Below are 18,010 nucleotides of genomic sequence, written 5' to 3'. Positions count from 1 at the left end.
ATATTACAAGTTATATATAATAAATTAGTGGGACCCTCCTTAAAAAAATATGAGTGAACCATCTAAATACTTTTAACAAAAATATATATAATAATAAATTAGATATTCAGAGCGTTTGTTCTATTTTGTAGTAGCCCAATGTTTTTAGGGTATAGCCCAATAAAATTAAATTAAAAAAAAGAAAAAAAAACAAGTTAATGCACCTCACGAACAACATCAATTTTGAGTTTTCACAGGGCTTCAATTTCATTCAAGGAGCACCATTTGGCATTTGCCCGTGCCCACCATAGGTATATTACTTAACTAGTTTATAACCCGTGAGAACCACAATTAGAAAATTAATTAAACTTTTTAAGTAAAAACTCAAAACTATTAATTAATAATTTTAAATAACTTATTAATTAAAATATATTTTTTTAGTTATATATAAAATTATAATTGTTGGTTCAAATAAATACGTAAAATATATCATCTTATAATTTATATAAATTTTATTTTATTTTTATTCTAATAGTATTAATTTAATGTAATTCAAATGTGATTTAAATTTTGAAATTTGAAATTTGAAATGGAGAATTAATAGATTGACAAATGTCATGATATTAATTACAAGCATTAATAAATTGACAAGTGTCATGATATTAATTACAATGTCTAATATTGTAACACATGGCAAAAGAACTACTCTTTTATTAGATAGGAAGATTAGTCAATTTTAGAAATTTTGTCATTTTATCGATTGTGATTAATATATTATTTTTTGTTTTGGAATTCTAATACCACTAATGGTTAATGGACGATTTACAATTCCCAAATCATTAATCTTCATAAATCCCATGAATTGCTCCCGATTACAACTATTTTAATAATATCGAATAGTTACTGTGGGTTTTTCTTTTCAGTTGTTACTTTTGATTGCCTTATTCCATGATTCTAATTTTAAATAGGCTTTCTTTATTGTTTTTAATTTTCATTGTCAATTGATTATTGGATTGTTGTTTATTTGTTTGAATATTTGATTGTTGTTTGTTTCAGAAATTAAAATCAATAATGTCTTTATTCAAGTTTTTTAAAAAGAGTGATAAAAATACAATAGAAGATAACGAGCAACATAAGCATATGAGAGTTGATTTAAGTTCACTACCTATTGACCCGACACAACGACCAAGTATGGAATATTATCATGTGAACCAAAGAGATGAAATTAGAAGAGCATACTTGCAAAAAGGACCTTTCCAACCTCAAAACTATAAGTTTCCACAAAGTGCTTTTGGAGGTAAACAACGAAGATTCAATATATCTTGGTTTGATGACAATAAATATTGATTAGAATATAGTATAAAAGAGAATGCCGCATTTTGTTTATGTTGTTATCTATTTAAATCCGATATACCAAACCAAGGTGGATCAAATCATTTTGTGAAATCTGGTTTTAAAGCTTGGAATAGGAAATCAGGACTAGATGATCATAGAGCTGGAAATCCACGTATTATTTGCTGTCCAAAAGTGTTAAAATTTGATGAACCAAAGGCAATCCATAACTACTGCTTTTGAGAAACAAACCACTTTACAAGAAAAAGAATATTGTATTCGTTTGAATGCTTCAATTGATTGTGTTAGATTCTTATTACGTCAAGGATTGGCATTTCGTGGTCATGATGAGACGGACGACTCGGATAATAAAGGTAACTTTCTTGAACTTTTACAATGGTTAGTTGATCGATATGATGTGGTAGATCGTGCTGTGTTAAAGAATGCTCCAAAAAATACCCAATTGAAATGCAGTGAGATCCAGAAAGATATCGTGCATGCATGTTCAGATGCAACAATAAATGTTATTATGGAAGATCTTGGAAAAGATTTTTTTTTGCAATTTTGGTAGACGAGTCACGTGATATTTCTTGTAAAGAACAATTGGCATTAATATTGAGGTTTGTAAATAAAAAGGGGGAAGTTGTAGAAAGGTTTGTTGGCCTTAGACATGTCAGTGACACTTCAGCTTTGACACTAATGGCAACCATTTATGATATGCTCTCAAAATGGAATTTAAGTAATACTAGCATTAGAGGGCAAGGCTATGATGGTGTTAGTAACATGAGTGGTGCATTTAATGGATTGAAGAATTTGATTATGAATGAAGCAAAATCTGCATACTTTATTCATTGTTTTGCTCACCAATTACAGTTAGCCCTAGTGTTTGTTGCAAAAAATCACACGAAGGTTAATGATTTCTTTGATGCGGTTTCTCGACTATTAAACATTATTGGATCTTCCTACAAGTGACGAGATAATTTAAGAATAAAACAAGAGAATAAAGTTATGGAAGCATTGGTTGAAGGTTTGCTTTATAATTGTACTAGATTTATTATTAAAATATTTTAGGGTTATGTTATTCTTATTAATCTTTTATATGGTAAATTTTAGGTGAGCTTGAGAGTGGTACCGGTTTGAACCAACAAGTGGGTATCAAACGACCATCTGATACTCGATGGGGTTCTCATTTTTCATCTCTATTGAATATCAAGAACATATATTCTTCCATTTGTGAAGTACTTGAAGACCTTGGTAGAGATAATAGTGATCGTGATCGTAAAGCTGAAGCAATTTGCATCTTAAGGTTATTAAAATCCTTTGATTTTGTGTTTTGTCTACACTTGATGGTTGATATCTTGGGAGTCACAAATCATTTAAATACAACATTACAAAGAAAAGACCAAGATATCGTAAATGCCATGAATCAAGTAAGTAGCTCTAAAAGAGCAATTCAAGAAATTAGAGATGTAGGATGGGAACCACTTTTAGGGAATGTTACTTTGTTTTGCGATAAACATGATGTTAGAATTGTGGATATGGAAGATGAATATTATGATGGATTCAGTCGTCGAAGAGGTTCACAGGTTGGTAACGTTTGATATTACCAACTTGATTTATTTATTGTGTCTTGTCATTAGCATGTTAAAGATTTTTTTTTCAAGTAAACAACTTGCACCACTATCATGTTGATGTATTTAAGGCGGTGATTGATATACAACTTCAAGAGCTTAACCATCACTTTAATGAAGCCAACACGAAATTACTTCTTTGCATAGCTTGTTTGTGCCCGCGTGAGTCTTTTAAAGCCTTTGATTTGGATAAACTAATGGAAATAACTACACTTTATAGGGAAGACTTTCCAACAGAATATGATCTTCAAGTTCTTGAAGTTGAACTTAAAAATTACATTACGGATGTGCGAGAAGATGAACGATTTAATCAATTGAAGAGCATTGGAGAACTTTCCAAAAAGATGGTCGAAGCACAAAAGCATATAATATATCCTAAGGTTTACCTTCTCTTAAAACTTGCATTGATCTTACCCGTTGCAACAGCGAGTGTAGAACACGCATTTTCAGCAATGAAGTTGGTAAAGACTGATGTACGCAACAAAATGGGTGATCAATTTTTAAGTGATAGTTTGGTGTCATATATTGAAAAAATTGTTTTAGATAGTATTAGTAATGATACAATTGTGAAATTATATCAAGCTATAAGACCTCGTCGAGTATAATTGTAAGAATTTAATTTTTTTTCTTTGATTTTACGACTCGACCCGATCCGAACCCGCAATAATATATATATTTTTAATATTTTTTTCTTTTATCACTTTCATTTAAATAACATGTTGATTTACGTTCTAGACTCGCCACTGGATGGCTGCGTTAAGGGTGTATGCCACGTAAGATAACACGGCTAATGCGTTGCCCACACCCGTTCGTCTAACAAATATATGATAACCACTAAGATTCATATGAAAATAATTAGTTGGTTTATTATGAAATTCATAAGTGTTGTGTTATTGAACATCAATGTTATTCTACTTTGTATTAGTTTCTGGATTCCTTTTATATAAAATTTGAACTGTTCACTAGTAAATCTGGATTGTGTTGGTTTATCGTAGGAAATTTATCGAAAATAAATTAAAAAAATATATAAAAATGTTGTTAATTATGGCTCTAAGGACATCTAGTCATCAAAACAAGTTTTTTAGAAATTACTTTCGACATCTCGAAAAAGTAATTGTTTTTCTAAAATAAAAATCAATTACTTTTGTCAACGACATGACATTACCAAAAGTAATAATCAATTTTTTATTTTATGTCAATGACAAAATAGTGTCATATAGTTTGCAACTATGTGTCTACGTGTGTTATTTATTATTTTTTTTAATATAATATTTTTAATCATGTTTTATTTACTCTATTTGGTCCAACATAGTCAGATTTTGAATATATGTAAAAGACCATAATCGTACCTCGTAAGTTTAGTTTAATTGATTTTGGATTGTTTGATTCGATTAACTAAATAAACTAGATAATGTTTCTTTTTTTCATGTATAAAACGGATATGGTATAAACCAAAATACGTATAATTTGTACCATTATTTTAAGAGATGTTAAATATCCTCCTACAAAATTTTCTTATTTTTCTTTATATTCACCGGAACAAATGTCGTAATCAAAAGATAAGATGAGAAAAGAGAATTAATGGATTATAACTTCACAATCCATATACAAATAGGCGGATGAAATAAAGTATGAATCAATTTAATTTTTTTTATTTTAATATTAGAATCACATCTCTCTAACGTTAGAAAATTCGCAATGTAAAACTCGACACCTACATTTAGAAGGGAGCTGATAATTCCACGACTGTTATTGATACATCCACTGATTTTTGAAAGAAAATGACAATTATGCCCCCGGTTCTATTTAGAGTTTAATTGATCATCAAAAAGCATATTTTTAGTAAAACCATTATACCAAATGAGGAACTAGGTTTCTACGAATACACTCCACAAGAATCCCGTCTTCCATCATCACTTTCACCTTAATATGCTCTTAATATAAGCAGCGTTGCTTGCCCTCTGTTCGGAACCATTATGCCTTTGACCCTATTGAAAATTGAATCAAATTGAATATACGACAAAGGAAAACCACCATGCATAAACCGAAAGGAATTCATTTTGCAAGTGAAGAAGGAAATTAATTCTTCAGCAACATTCCCACATTTATCCCGTTGCGTCACTCACGAATAGATTGAACCGGCTTCTGATGGGTATGCTAATGCGAAATAATTTATGCCAACCAAAGATTCAGGTCTGAGTGGATTTAATTAGGTTTAGATCTGGCTCTGCAACATTTTCATTCTGGTGATGCGAACTTAGTGTGACTCCGTTTTTGCTGTTATTTTTAACGTCGGATCGATTCAGACGATCATAAAGCATGGTTGCCAAATGGGTATGTTGAGAGGACAAATTAAGTAAGTAGGGCAGATCGTGAGTTCATGGGCATCGTACGTAACGATGCTGATTCACCTATCCATCAGCGCATATTTGTCTCATTGTAGGTAGAACTCTACAATAGCATTAAACTGGGTGTTCTGATGATCGGGTATACGAAGCAAAGGATGAATGTGAAGGTATTAAGCAATGAGATAGGGGTGTTAGTGAAGTTGCTCGTGGCGGGGAAAGGAGGAGAGACAGTACTTGTGGTGGTGTAGAGATATTGAGAAACAAGATATAGCAGTTGGTGAGTGTGGTTATGGAAGATGAGGAGGAGGGCTAAGGAGCTGAAGTAAGCAATAGATAGACATCGAATTTATCGAGTCATGTAAATTGCAAGGTTATGCTATTACCTCAATCAAGAACATGGGACCTGAATAGTTGGATTGGATGTTTAAAGAATCCAAATGGAGTTTACCGAATATTTAATTAAAAAGGGGCATGATTGTCATTGTGCTTTAAAATCCGTGGAAGTATCAATAACAATCCTTGGAATTAGCACCTCCCCATTTAGAACTTACATAATCTTTTAACATAAAATAACTTAGATAGTAGATTCCATAGGTCCTTTGACACTAATGACTTGCAAAGTAAATTACATAAATATAAAAATATTAATTTAATTGCGTTAGACTAACACCATTGGCAACTAAATCTTTAATCGGTTGTCTAATTGAATTAAAAGAAATTAGAAATTCCTTCAAAGCCCACAACAGATTTGCTCCACCAAACCTTTAGTCGTCCATTTTTTTTCTTTTCTTTTTTGTTTATTACTCTTTTTAGATAAACACCATTTTTTAATTAATTTTGTTTTATTTTTATTATAAAAATAAACAAAATACACTAAAATACTTAAAATAATTTTGTCTATAAATATAGATCAATATTGATATATTTAAAGATTTTTTTTTTATAATTTTTTATATTGTATATATAATCTTTAAATATAATAACAAAATTAGGTTATAAATTTAATAAAACATAATATATAGTTGGTATAGTATAATAAAAAATAATCATAATTAATATAATAGTTTGGTTTGGATTCGTTTGCTAATGGGTGTGAAATTTTGGGTTTAATTGGGTTGTATAGGTGGAAGAGAGAAATTAATTTTTTAATAGATACTTGGGTTGATTTTGGTTGGGAATGAGAGTAATCTTAAACAATCTATTCTAGACGAAACTTATTTAATTATTTTGGTGGGACCTATATATACATTTATTATTTCTAGCATATTAAACAACTTAATCAAAAAGCTTATGTGTATTGTGGAGGTAATTATAATTTTTTATTTTGGGAGATGATTTGTTCACAACAATTTTTTTTTTCATACACAACAATTGGTTCTTTAAAATGTTATACCGTACAACTTTATAATACATAAATCATTGTGTATGACAAAAAAACTGTTTTGTGTGAATCATTTCCCTTTTATTTTGTTGAGGTGGCATTATATTTTGTTGAGGTGACATTAAAAACTTTTGCTTTTATGGATATTCTAAAGTCATTATTAATCATTTAAGTGATTCAAATTATCTATAAAAAATAATCCGAACAAAATAACTCAGATCTTATGTGGTTTGGATAGGTATTTTGTTTTTGTTTTTTGTTTTTTGTTTTGTTTTTTTGTTTGTTTTTTTTCCTAGAGCAACTATTACATCGACCCATGTTTTACCCAACACATTTTGTAGATATAAAATACATATACAGTTTAAATCATTGAAAACATGTATAAAACGTTCATCCAACATAGATAGCAAGTATTCAGATAATATGCACACATAACACGTAATTTATATAAAATACTTCATATCTATGTGTAAGTTGAAAGTAACTATGAACTCACCTGGTAAGGTGGTGACTCGACACTCGGATAACACTTCGTTACTTCTTATAACAATTTTTCCTTGACCAAAACCTAGTATTAATACCACTAGAGTTTAGTTTTAACATTAATCGCGACTAATTAATAGTCTAGCTATTTAACACTCAATATAACTCATTATAATAGCCCAAATAATTATTTTAAGGTCCTAATAATGTTACTATAATTAAATAAAAGCTATATTAAATATAGTATAGGCGTAACTCACTTACAACGGGTTTTTATTAAAAACCGGGCTTCGCTGGAGCAGCGTTTCCGAGCCGAAAGCTTTTCTTCTCGGAGCCGTCGGGCGCTCTGGGGCTTTCTTCTCGTGATAGGGAGGTTCCCTAGACTTGAGAGGGGTTTAGGGAGGTTAGAGAGAAGTTAGAGAGAGAAAGAAAGGTTTGAAGGTGTGAGGAAATTATGAAGAGTTCATCTCTTATTTATAGGAATTATATAGTAAAGTAATCTCCAAGCTTCGTCCGTAACTTTTGCATACGAGCTCCGTTTTTGTCTGTCTTTTTACTGTTGAGTTCCTATTAATGAGATCTTCAACTTTCATTTAGACCTCGTTGGCTAATTCTCATTCTATCTCGGATTTACAAAACTGTATCGAATTCGCCGCGCTCGAAAAGTAGAGACTAAGCTTCGTCCATAACTTTCGCATACGAGCCTCGTTTTTGTCTGTCTTCTTACTATTGAGTTCCTATTAATGAGATCTTCAACTTTCATTTAGACTATTTTGGCTAAATATCGACCGATCTAAAATTCAGATTTCGGACTGTGCACTGCTATGCTAAATCTTAGAGAAATCATAACTTCCTCATACAAAGTTAGATTTGGATGTTCTTTTTATGCACACTATTGGTTTAACATATACTACAAATTTCGTTTAGATCGCTAAGGCTAAATCTCGCTCTATTGTAAATTCACTATTTACGCCTCCCGATATCGTGTCGATTCCGTCGCGAAACTTCGACGAGTCATAACTTCTTCGTTATAACTCGGATTTCGACGCTCTTTATATATACGGAAACCTTGTAACATATACTAAAACTTTGTTGATATTATTTATTCTTAATAATCTTTGTCGAAAAGTCATTTTCGACCCCTATTGCCTCTAAATTGACTAGTCCGGATCTACAGGCGTTACACAGTTGTCCACTCTAAAAGTTTATGTTTCTTTTAACGTGTGCATTTATGATATGAAGTGAAGTGGTTACCATTTAGTAGTGAACATTTTCCCCACAAAGGTTTTTAAGATCAAACATCAAAATCAAATAGGTACGCATCATTAATTAGTTCCAGTCAAACCTTTTTGCTGCTAACCATATGTTATAGTAGAAAACAACATTCTAAATAACATCAATGCTCACCTTAACATAAATATGTTATTATTTTGTTTTATAATGAAAATGAGTTTTATTTATAAACAACAACAGTGATGAGTTTCAAAACTCCGACCCATACACACACCTCCACCGGCGAATCCTAGAGCCTTGCACCAGGTTTCACATACTTCATCTGTATGGCAACGTACGGATACACAAACAAGTCCACCCTTTTCCGGTAAGGACACTGCCCAATTGATGATAAAAAAATATATATATTATCAAAATCATGTTCTTATTTGGATAAAAAAAATTCCATTTTTTTTTTTGAATTATTTCACAAAATGTGATTTTTGAACAATTTACGTATATCATGCTTTGAACTTAGATGATTTATTTTTTTGAACTTATGACTACAATGAATTATATAAAAGAATAACAAAGGATAATAACAAACGTGAGAAATATTACATATAGGTTTTACAATATAAATGCATATCTTAAAATATATTTTATTTAGAAATGGATGAGAAATATATTTTACCGGATGCTTTGGTATGCATGATGTTGACTGCAACTAGAAGACCGAAAACAAACATAAATTTAGTATTCATGTCTTAGTATTTTAAATCTTTTGTTGAAGAATTATGTTTGAGCTACCTCCTATAGTAGGAGATCAGTTATATATAACGAACATTTTTTCTTTTCTTTAAATAAACATTAAATATCGTTTACTTGACCATTCTATTTGGTAGTAGTTGTATTGCTATTTTTGGTTTTACCATAAAAATTTGTGTTAATTTCATTTGACTCCCTTCATCTAGTTCATTCATGTATTTTGAGATGTTTATATAATAATGGTTTGTTGTGTGTATGTCACTATTACAAATTAATTATCATGTTACATCAGTGTCGTGTTAACTCCATCTCCCCCCCCCCCCCTCCCTCTCCCACACCCATCATTTCACATAGGAAATGATCACATCTTACTAGTTGTATTGTACAATTACACGAAGTAAAAAAGAAGGGGCAAACATGAAGCATTCTCGCATGGAAGCCCAAAAAGGATGGCGGAATAAGTTCACCACACAACACCGTAAGCCAAGTCAACTCACTATAGAACTAAGTGAGACCAGATCTCATAGTCTAAAGAGAGCTTCTTAGATCAAGATCTACATATATTATTATTTTCTACTTGTTTATTGGTTTAAAGATTTTGATTATAGTATATGATAAAATTGTAACATTTATGAAAAACATACATTAAGATGTGTATATAGAGCACTTACATATGTTTTATCAAGTGCCAACATGCAAAATTATTTTTCAAATCTCTATTTTCCTTCTATAAAAGAAGGAATGATTACAAGATGCTTAATGATTCTAGTGATGACTGATGACTGTTTTTTGCTTCATTTACGAGCAAAGTTGGTTGTTATAGTTATTATAGGATGAACGTATATGTAAGTTTAGATAAGAATTTCAAAATTTTAGTGGCAAAAATAGAAAAAGAAAAGCTAAAAGGTAGAAATTGATATTTATATGATTATACAGGGTGCATTTTGCACTTTGCCACTTCACTACAAGAGTATTTAAGTATTTGGCAACAAATAATTAAATGTACAACAATATAATATATATAGAGCAATTAATAGGCCAAATATAATATAAACCTATCAAATATAATATAATAATAATATAATATAGATCAATTAATAGGCCAAATATAATATATAGCTATCAAATATAATATAACAACAATATAATATAGAGCATTTACTAGTCCAAATATAATATAGAGCTATTTGTAGGTTATAAAAGATTTTTAGTCTAGTTGTATAGAATGATTCTTATAATTAAGAGGTAATGGTTTTAAGACTAGTTAGAAACATAAGTGATGTTAATTTATGAGTAAATTATTTTGTTGTTCTAAAAAAATAGCTTTAATTTTTTTTTATATATAAAAGTTTATTTATGCTACAATAGCATTCGACTTCGCTAATTAGTAATCAAGATTAAAAATAGAAAAATTATCCATTTACAAATAATTAGGAGGGAACCCCATATGATTCCAAAGTGTTTTGCAACAAGCTAATATGTCCTAAATTATGTAGCTAAGTCCCTCGTTAATCTATTGTTGTTGGCTTAGTGATAGATTTATGACGGAAAGTTCCCTATTGATCCTTATTCTAGTATGTAAAAAAAAATAAAATTAAGACTTCCTTATGGTATTTGTAACACCCACATATCCGGGCTAGTTAATTAAGATATAATAAGCATTAAAAATGACTTTTTGATAGAAGATTATTTAGGATAAATAATCTTAACCAAAGTTATAGTATATATGTTACAGGGATTCCGTACATATAAAGAACACTAAAAGTAAAATTTTGATAAAATACTTTTTAGCCTAGTCATCTAAATGAAATTCGTAGTAATCGTCAAACCGAAAATGTGCATATAGAGAAGATCTAAATCTGACTTCATTAGAGGAAATTATGATTTTTCAAAGATTCAGCGTATAATATACAACTCATAAATCGAATTTTAGATCGATCGATTTTTAGCCAAAATGATCTAAATAAGAATTAAAGCTCTCGTTAATAGAAGTTCAACGATATAAAGACAGTCGAAAACGGACGTCGGATGACAAAATTATAAATTTTAACGAACTTAACAGTCTAAGCCTGCTAAATATATAACTTTTAAAAATAAAGTAAAAATTATCCGACGGAGTCTAAATCTAAACGAAAGTTGTAGATCACGTCGATAGCTACGCGTGGATAAAAAGAACGTCAAAAGAAGCTCGTATGCGAAAGTTATGATTTTTACAAGATAATTAATTTTCGGCAAATGAGGGCACGACACATGTCGCGATTTGGCACACCCCCTTCCTCCTCAAGGATTGCCACCAGATGATAACATGTGGCCCCCCAATATGCCTAACATAATTTGAGTATGACAAGGGTACTACTCCGTGGACAACCTATAAATAGAAGACAAATTTCACTCTTTTCTTCACCCTCTTCATCCAGTCTCTTCCAAAACCCTCCCAAGGTCCCTAACCCTTGTTCTAGTACTTCCTAAGGGTTAGTAGCGATGCTCCAGAGCGTCAGAAACCCACGATAATAGAGCTTTCGGTTTAGAAGTTCTGCCCGCGTAAAGTCTGGTTTCTTGCTAAACAACCTGTAAGTTGAGTTATGCTTATTGTGGTTTAAGTATAACTTATGTTTAAGTTCATTATTGTTATTATGAACCCATAAACAAGACTTATCACTGATTCCAAGTCATTATTTTGATTGATCTACTTATGGGGATGAAGACAAGGATAGATTTAGTGAGGTGTTTAAACTGGGCTTTCCAAACAGTATACTTTGTATACCAAATAGACCCTACCTCCGATATGATCTTACTTGGTTGTCCCTTATCGGCTATAGATTAATAGACTTTGAATTAATGATGAATCTAGACTCATAATTAGTCACAAGAAATATTAGAATAAAATTTAGTGATAATGATACTAGGTTACATCAAAGGAAAAGACAGTTGCTAGAAGTTAAGCGTTGTCTGAGTTTCCTGTCATCACTTTAACAAGCGAGTGCATAGTTACTTTCATCTTACACATAGATATGAAGTATTTAAGATAATTACATGATATATATATGTGCCTATTATACATGTTTATGATATCGATGCTAGATGAACGATTTATACATGTTTTACTTGATTTAAACTGCGTATGTATTTTTATACCTATAAATATATTGGGTAAAGGTGGGTAGATTAAAGATGATATAGATGATGAGAGATGAAACATAATATAGAAGATGAGAGATAAAAGATGTAATAGATGATGAGAGGCCTTGAATTTAAAGATGACGTCATCTAGCAGAGTATAGATGACAATCATAGACTATTCCAGACAGTCCAGTGGTACGATAGTAGGCTCTTAACCTATAGGTGTTTGTGACCCATGTGCTCATTAGATGTACTCTAAAAACCCATTAACATGTATTATGGGTGGACTCCCTAAAATAACACTGTCAATAAAGAAGATGATCCCTAGGATAAATCCTTAGGAATAAATATAGAAGAAAACCTAGTGACAAGTATCATGGAGGAATCCCTAAACTAGTACTGTCAGCATAGATGATCCTTAGGGTAGATCCTTAAAAATAAAGAAGATAACGGATGTAACATCCCAAAATTTAACGTCTAAAAATTTCATTTTTAATTAATGGATTTGCAAAACGTTTGTAAGTAACAATGTGAAATCATGTCATCTCATAAACAACGTATCATGTCTGAAAACCCAAATACTGAAAATAATAACATGTCAGAGTACAATCCCAAAATATCTCATAATGCATAAGGTAACAAGAGTGTGTATGATGTGCAGCTACCGCGCCAACTCCTTCCCCTTTGCTGAAGAGGTACGTGAAACCAAAACTGTAAACCGTAAGCACAAAGCTTAGTGAGTTCCCCCAACGTACCACATAGCATACAATCACATAGCATACATACAACCTTGCAATTTTGGGGTGCCCGACCTACCCGGTACGACCATTCTGGGGTGCCGACCTACCCTTGTCAAGCCCTTCTGGGGTGCTGACCTACCCTTCGGTCCTAACAACCGTACCTCGGGGACTATTTCACCCCTACTGCTACTATCACATATATCATAACATAAACGTACTGTCAGACATATTTGGGGTGTCTGACCTACCCTTCGGTCCTAACAATCAAACCTCAGGGACTATTCCCCTCGTACTACCACTATCACATATAACATATCATGCCAATATATAACATATCAGGTAGTAGCAAACCAAGTTGATATCATAAAGACAATCATCTAACATACAAATCCTACTGGTGGGTCGATATTATGGTCGTAGACCCACCACTACTGGAAGGTAACTCACCTCGCAAGGCTGACTGTTGAAAAGCTGATTTGCAGATGTTTGACTGTTGCTCCGGCGGTCCTCCGACTGTAAATCCATAAAACACTTAATATGACACTAATAACTACTCTTAGGGTAAAATGACTATTTTACCTCTGACCAAGTCAAATTCAAAGTCAAAGTCAAAGTCAACTTCCAGTTGATGCGGATCACTGAGTTGGGCCGCTAACTAGTCGAGTCCCTATCCTTTCATCTGACCTTCTTCACGCCTCAACTCATTGAGTTTGGCAACGACTCGACGAGTTCTCCTTCTAAAATAACTCTGAATGAGCCTTCATCCGACTCACTGAGTTGTATGAACAACTCATCGAGTTCATAACCATCCTATTAACAAGTCCTGCCCTTAACTCGCCGAGCTATATGAACAACTTGTCGAGTTCATCTTGAAACGTTGTGAGATTGCCTTGGGCTCGCCGAGTCTGATCATACACTCGTCGAGTCCCATGGTTCTCAGGTCCTTTTTCGCGTCTAAACATCCACGGGACTCCCCTCCCTAACAACTGGTCCATTCACAAAATGGATTCGGTGGTCATTACGCCTCGACTCGCTGAGTCCCAAGAACAACTCGGTGAGTCCATCCTTGACCAATACTATACAGTCGATTTAAATGGGTCTTAACACTTCAAAACCATAGATTTGGCCTCATAATGTCCATTTTATACGTAAAGTTCCAAACTTGGTGCACATGCATGGGGTTTTTGACTTAAAAATCCATAAAAGGTGCTCTACAATGTGCATGGGGCTCTCATGGCCATAAAGTTGGCACCTTTATACCATGAGACCCCTCCAATGACTCAAATCTGAAAGTATAACTCCATGAATCCCATCACAAATGTGGAAATGGCTTAGAAAGCCCTAAATGCACCTAAAATCTAAGCCCTATAGATGAACAACCACAAGAAAGACGAAAACAAGGGGCATTTACCTTGATTGAGCTGAAAATAGAATAAGATCTCTGGGTCTACAAGCCCCAACTCAAAATTCTTAAGCTTCCTCCTTCCTTCCAAGCTTCACAACCACCTAAAAGCACCAAAAATGGCCTTAGATCACTCAAAGCGGCTAGGGTTTCGATAAGAGGTGTTCTGGGAGTATAAGGGACAATGGAGGCTGCAATAAGACATTTAAATAGGGTGCAAACCCTCAGATTTATAGTTTCCATCAAACATCACCTACTTGCCGAGTCAATCTCTTGACTCGTCGAGTAGGTCACTTAAAATGCCTGCGGATCGCGACCCTACTCGACGAGTTGGGCCACCAACTCGTCGAGTTCCAGAGGAAATACAGAAATGCTTAAATTAAATGCGTACCGGGAATCTGGTGTTACAAATATCCCCCACTTATTTTAGATTTCGTCCTCGAAGTCTACCGCTTGATCCTAAAAAAGCTCGGGGTAATGCTCCCTTATCTCTTCCTCTGGCTCCCAAGTCCATTCTGAGCCCTTGCGGTGCTGCCACTACACCTTTACCAGCTCCACCTGGGAGATGTGAAAGGTGCTATGAATCTGATCGAGCTCGGATGGCAGATCCAGCCTATATGCTACCTTGCCCACCCGGGCTATAACCCCATCCTGAAAGGTCCAATGTACATTGGGCCCAACTTGACCCACTTCCTGAATCGGATGACACCTTTCCAAGGCGACACCTTCAGAAGAACCATATCCCCGACCTGGAAGCCCAGGTCTGAACGACGCTTGTCGGTATAGCTTTTCTGCCAACTCTGTGTAGTTTGGAGCCTGCTGAATGCTTTCAGTCATCTTGAGCACCACTTCGGTGCTCCCCATGACCCTCTGGCCAACCTCACACCAACATATCGGGGTCCTGCACTTCCTCCCGTATAACATCTCAAAGGGAGGACGATCGATACTTGTGTGATAGCTGTTGTTGTAGGAGAATTCAGCCAATGGGAGGTAAGTGTCCCACCTACCACCGAAGTCTAGCACACATGCCCGTAACATATCCTCTAAAGTATGGATGGTCCACTCGCTCTGACCATTCATCCGCGGGTGAAAAGTTGTAACGCCCCGTTCTTAAAATATCTATTTATGGGTTCCCAAGATCAGGAGTAAGGGCATTTCGGTCTTTTATGGGTATTGGGTTTTACTCTAAAAGGGTTTTCGGGTCGGGTGTGTCGCTAGAAGCGTAGGTCTTCTAGCCACCTTTATGTGGATATAAAGTTCGTCGGGAACGGACTTAGGATGGAGGAGATGTTGTAAATTAAAGATGTTGGCAACAATGGTCCCTAAGGGGGAAGTTTATGCCAAGCATGCATGCACGTATTTGGCTGGGTACGCCCAACGTAAGCTGGATGTATGCCCAACGTAATGGAGTAAATGAACGCGGAGGCCTCTCGACGTACACCCAACGTACTGGATGTACGCCCAACGTACGTTTATCATCCAGAAACCCTAAACTTTGGGCCAACCACTATATAAGGAACATTATGGTTCCAACCCTAGCCTCCATAAACATTCTCTTACCCTTAGAAAACCCTAGATAGCCGTCTTACCTCCATTGTTGGGTGTGTTTGACCTTGGAAAGCTTGTTTTGGCAAAGGAGATCCAAGAAGAAGAAAGAGGAAGTTGTCAAAGAAGGAGTGGGGTGGCTGAAGCTCGTAGATCTGGAGAGGCATCATTATCTAGAGCCCTTTTGAGGTAAAAAGTCTCTAACTTGACAATCTTATTGTATAGATCTATGTGTTGTGAAGTTTTGACACCATTCTTGTCCCAAAAACCTCATCTTGATGCATGATTTGAGTTGGTCGAGATTACCTGTGCTTTCAGACCTTAGGAGAGGCCTTGAGTAAGAAAAATGAGGTCCCAAGGGCTTTGGTTGTCTCATATGTGATATAGGTAGGTCTTAATGGATTAAGACCTTAGGTTAAGAGCTTTATGGACGTCCCAAGTAATAAAGTTTGAGACTTTATGAATCCTAGGCATATTTGGTCTATGGATATGAAGTTTGGGCTTAAGAGCTTAAGCCATTAAGATCTTAGGTGGAGTTGTAGTTCAGCGAGGTTACGCCCCGCGTAAATGGGAGTATGCCCAACTAGTGGGTCTGTGTCCCGATTCCAATCCACGAGCATTGTTGTACGCCCAACGTACCAAGAAGGGTATGCCCAACGTACTCACTCTGTTGAGTTTTCATTTTGGGCATTAAGAGATTGGGCTGTTATTGGGACTAATAGAGCTTGGGCTGTGACTGGACATTATGGATGGAGTAATTTGGACTCACTAATTATTATGGACCTTGGATCTAGGCCCATTTGGTGAGTTGGGCCCAATTTAGTAAATTGGGCCAATATTAGGCTTTGCTTTGGACTTTTGGTCTTTGGGCCATTAGTGGGCTTGAGAGCTTACCTAGTGTTGGGCCTTTCATATTTGTGATTGTAGGCCTTAGTCTTGGACCAGATTGAGTTAAGGGTAAATTGGTCAATTTACCCTTGGAAGGATATTGTGCTTAGGCTAATGGTTATTTTGCTACTTTGGATAGTTCGGGATTTTTGGTGAGACGGTGGTTCGGGCATCTGCTTCTTCAGTTCTGAGTTTCGGCAAGTGCGAGGTGAGTTATCCTCACTATATCGATAGGGTCTAAGGCACCAAGGCCGCCCCTTTATCGGATGGAAATTCGGGTAGTTGTTATGTTATTGCTTTGCTATATGTTTGCATCCTGGTAGTTAGGATGGTATATGTTATAGACCTGGTTAAGGTCGGAATTCTGGTATATAGGATGATGCTATGTTAGTGATCGGTTAGGTCGGTGTCCTGGTTAGAGTGTGCTATCTATGTGATCTGCTAGATCGGTTGATTAGTGATGAAATGCTATATGATTATATGTTTCTGTGCACATGGTTGATTGACTGGGGTTGGGTTGAGGCGAGTCCTGCTTTGTGCTATAGGCCAACATACCCAGGGTGGACTGGATATCCCAAAGGACCAGCGAGCGGTCCGGATATGCTGTAGGCCCCACGAGGGAGGACCAGACATGTCGAGGCTCGGAGAGTGGACCAGGCCGAGTAAAGGCCCGATGCGGGTGGACCAGTCATACTGTAGACTCAGAGAGTGGACCAGGTGGGTTGAAGGCCCGATGCGGGCGGACCAACCACACTGCAGACTCAATGTATGTTGCTAGAATCGGAGGGTGGACCAGGTGGACTGAAGGCTCGGTGCAGCGGACCAGTCACACATTAGACCCGAAATGCATGGCTGTTCTGTTTATGATATGATATGTTATGACTATGATATATGTGGTTGGTATTTTGGGGGTAACTCACTAAGCTTTCGGGCTTATAGTTTTCAGTGTATTGTTTCGGGTACTTCAGGAGATCGTGGCAAGGCGAAGGCGTGATCGTACCACTCCTCATGTTTTATGTACTTATGTTGTGGTTGTGGGAAATACTCTGATAATAAATGAATTGAAAACCCTTTTTGTAATGAATTAATGAATATGGGTTGTTTTTGATAAGTTTTAAATTGGTTGAAAATTTTGGATGTTACAAAAGCGGTGCTAAAGTGCAGTCGAGTACCCAAATCAT

At 34.9% G+C, this 18,010-nt stretch overlaps 2 protein-coding genes across 2 annotated transcripts; both read left to right on the top strand.

Annotated features, from left to right (window-relative positions):
- Positions 1 to 1,050: 1,050 nt before the first annotated feature.
- LOC145039529 (uncharacterized) lies at positions 1,051 to 2,283 on the top strand. Its single transcript, XM_078987568.1, has 4 exons — positions 1,051 to 1,276; positions 1,331 to 1,508; positions 1,621 to 1,784; positions 1,883 to 2,283. Exons 1-4 carry the CDS (start codon positions 1,051 to 1,053, stop codon positions 2,281 to 2,283), a joined length of 969 nt encoding a protein of 322 aa, XP_078843694.1.
- Positions 2,284 to 2,319: 36 nt separating this feature from the next.
- On the top strand, positions 2,320 to 5,538 carry LOC145039528 (uncharacterized). Its single transcript, XM_078987567.1, has 4 exons — positions 2,320 to 2,338; positions 2,425 to 2,897; positions 3,014 to 3,403; positions 5,386 to 5,538. Exons 1-4 carry the CDS (start codon positions 2,320 to 2,322, stop codon positions 5,536 to 5,538), a joined length of 1,035 nt encoding a protein of 344 aa, XP_078843693.1.
- The last annotated feature ends 12,472 nt before the right edge of the window (positions 5,539 to 18,010 follow it).

The sequence above is a fragment of the Lactuca saligna genome, chromosome 4 (genome assembly GCF_052625555.1).
Source record: "Lactuca saligna cultivar CGN05327 chromosome 4, ASM5262555v1, whole genome shotgun sequence".
Classification (NCBI taxonomy): domain Eukaryota; kingdom Viridiplantae; phylum Streptophyta; class Magnoliopsida; order Asterales; family Asteraceae; genus Lactuca; species Lactuca saligna.
This window is presented reverse-complemented; position numbering and strand designations above follow the sequence as displayed.

Bases quoted from the DNA above. Each gene is read 5' to 3' on its own strand.
- LOC145039529 (XM_078987568.1), top strand. From the start codon at position 1,051: ATGTCTTTATTCAAGTTTTTTAAAAAGAGTGATAAAAATACAATAGAA. The intron at 1,509-1,620 runs GTTAAAATTTGA...TGATTGTGTTAG, and splicing joins ATTATTTGCTGTCCAAAAGT to ATTCTTATTACGTCAAGGAT. The intron at 1,785-1,882 runs GTGAGATCCAGA...CAATTTTGGTAG, and splicing joins AAATACCCAATTGAAATGCA to ACGAGTCACGTGATATTTCT.
- LOC145039528 (XM_078987567.1), top strand. The intron at 2,898-3,013 runs GTTGGTAACGTT...GATGTATTTAAG, and splicing joins GTCGTCGAAGAGGTTCACAG to GCGGTGATTGATATACAACT. The intron at 3,404-5,385 runs GTAAAGACTGAT...GTCTCATTGTAG, and splicing joins CATTTTCAGCAATGAAGTTG to GTAGAACTCTACAATAGCAT.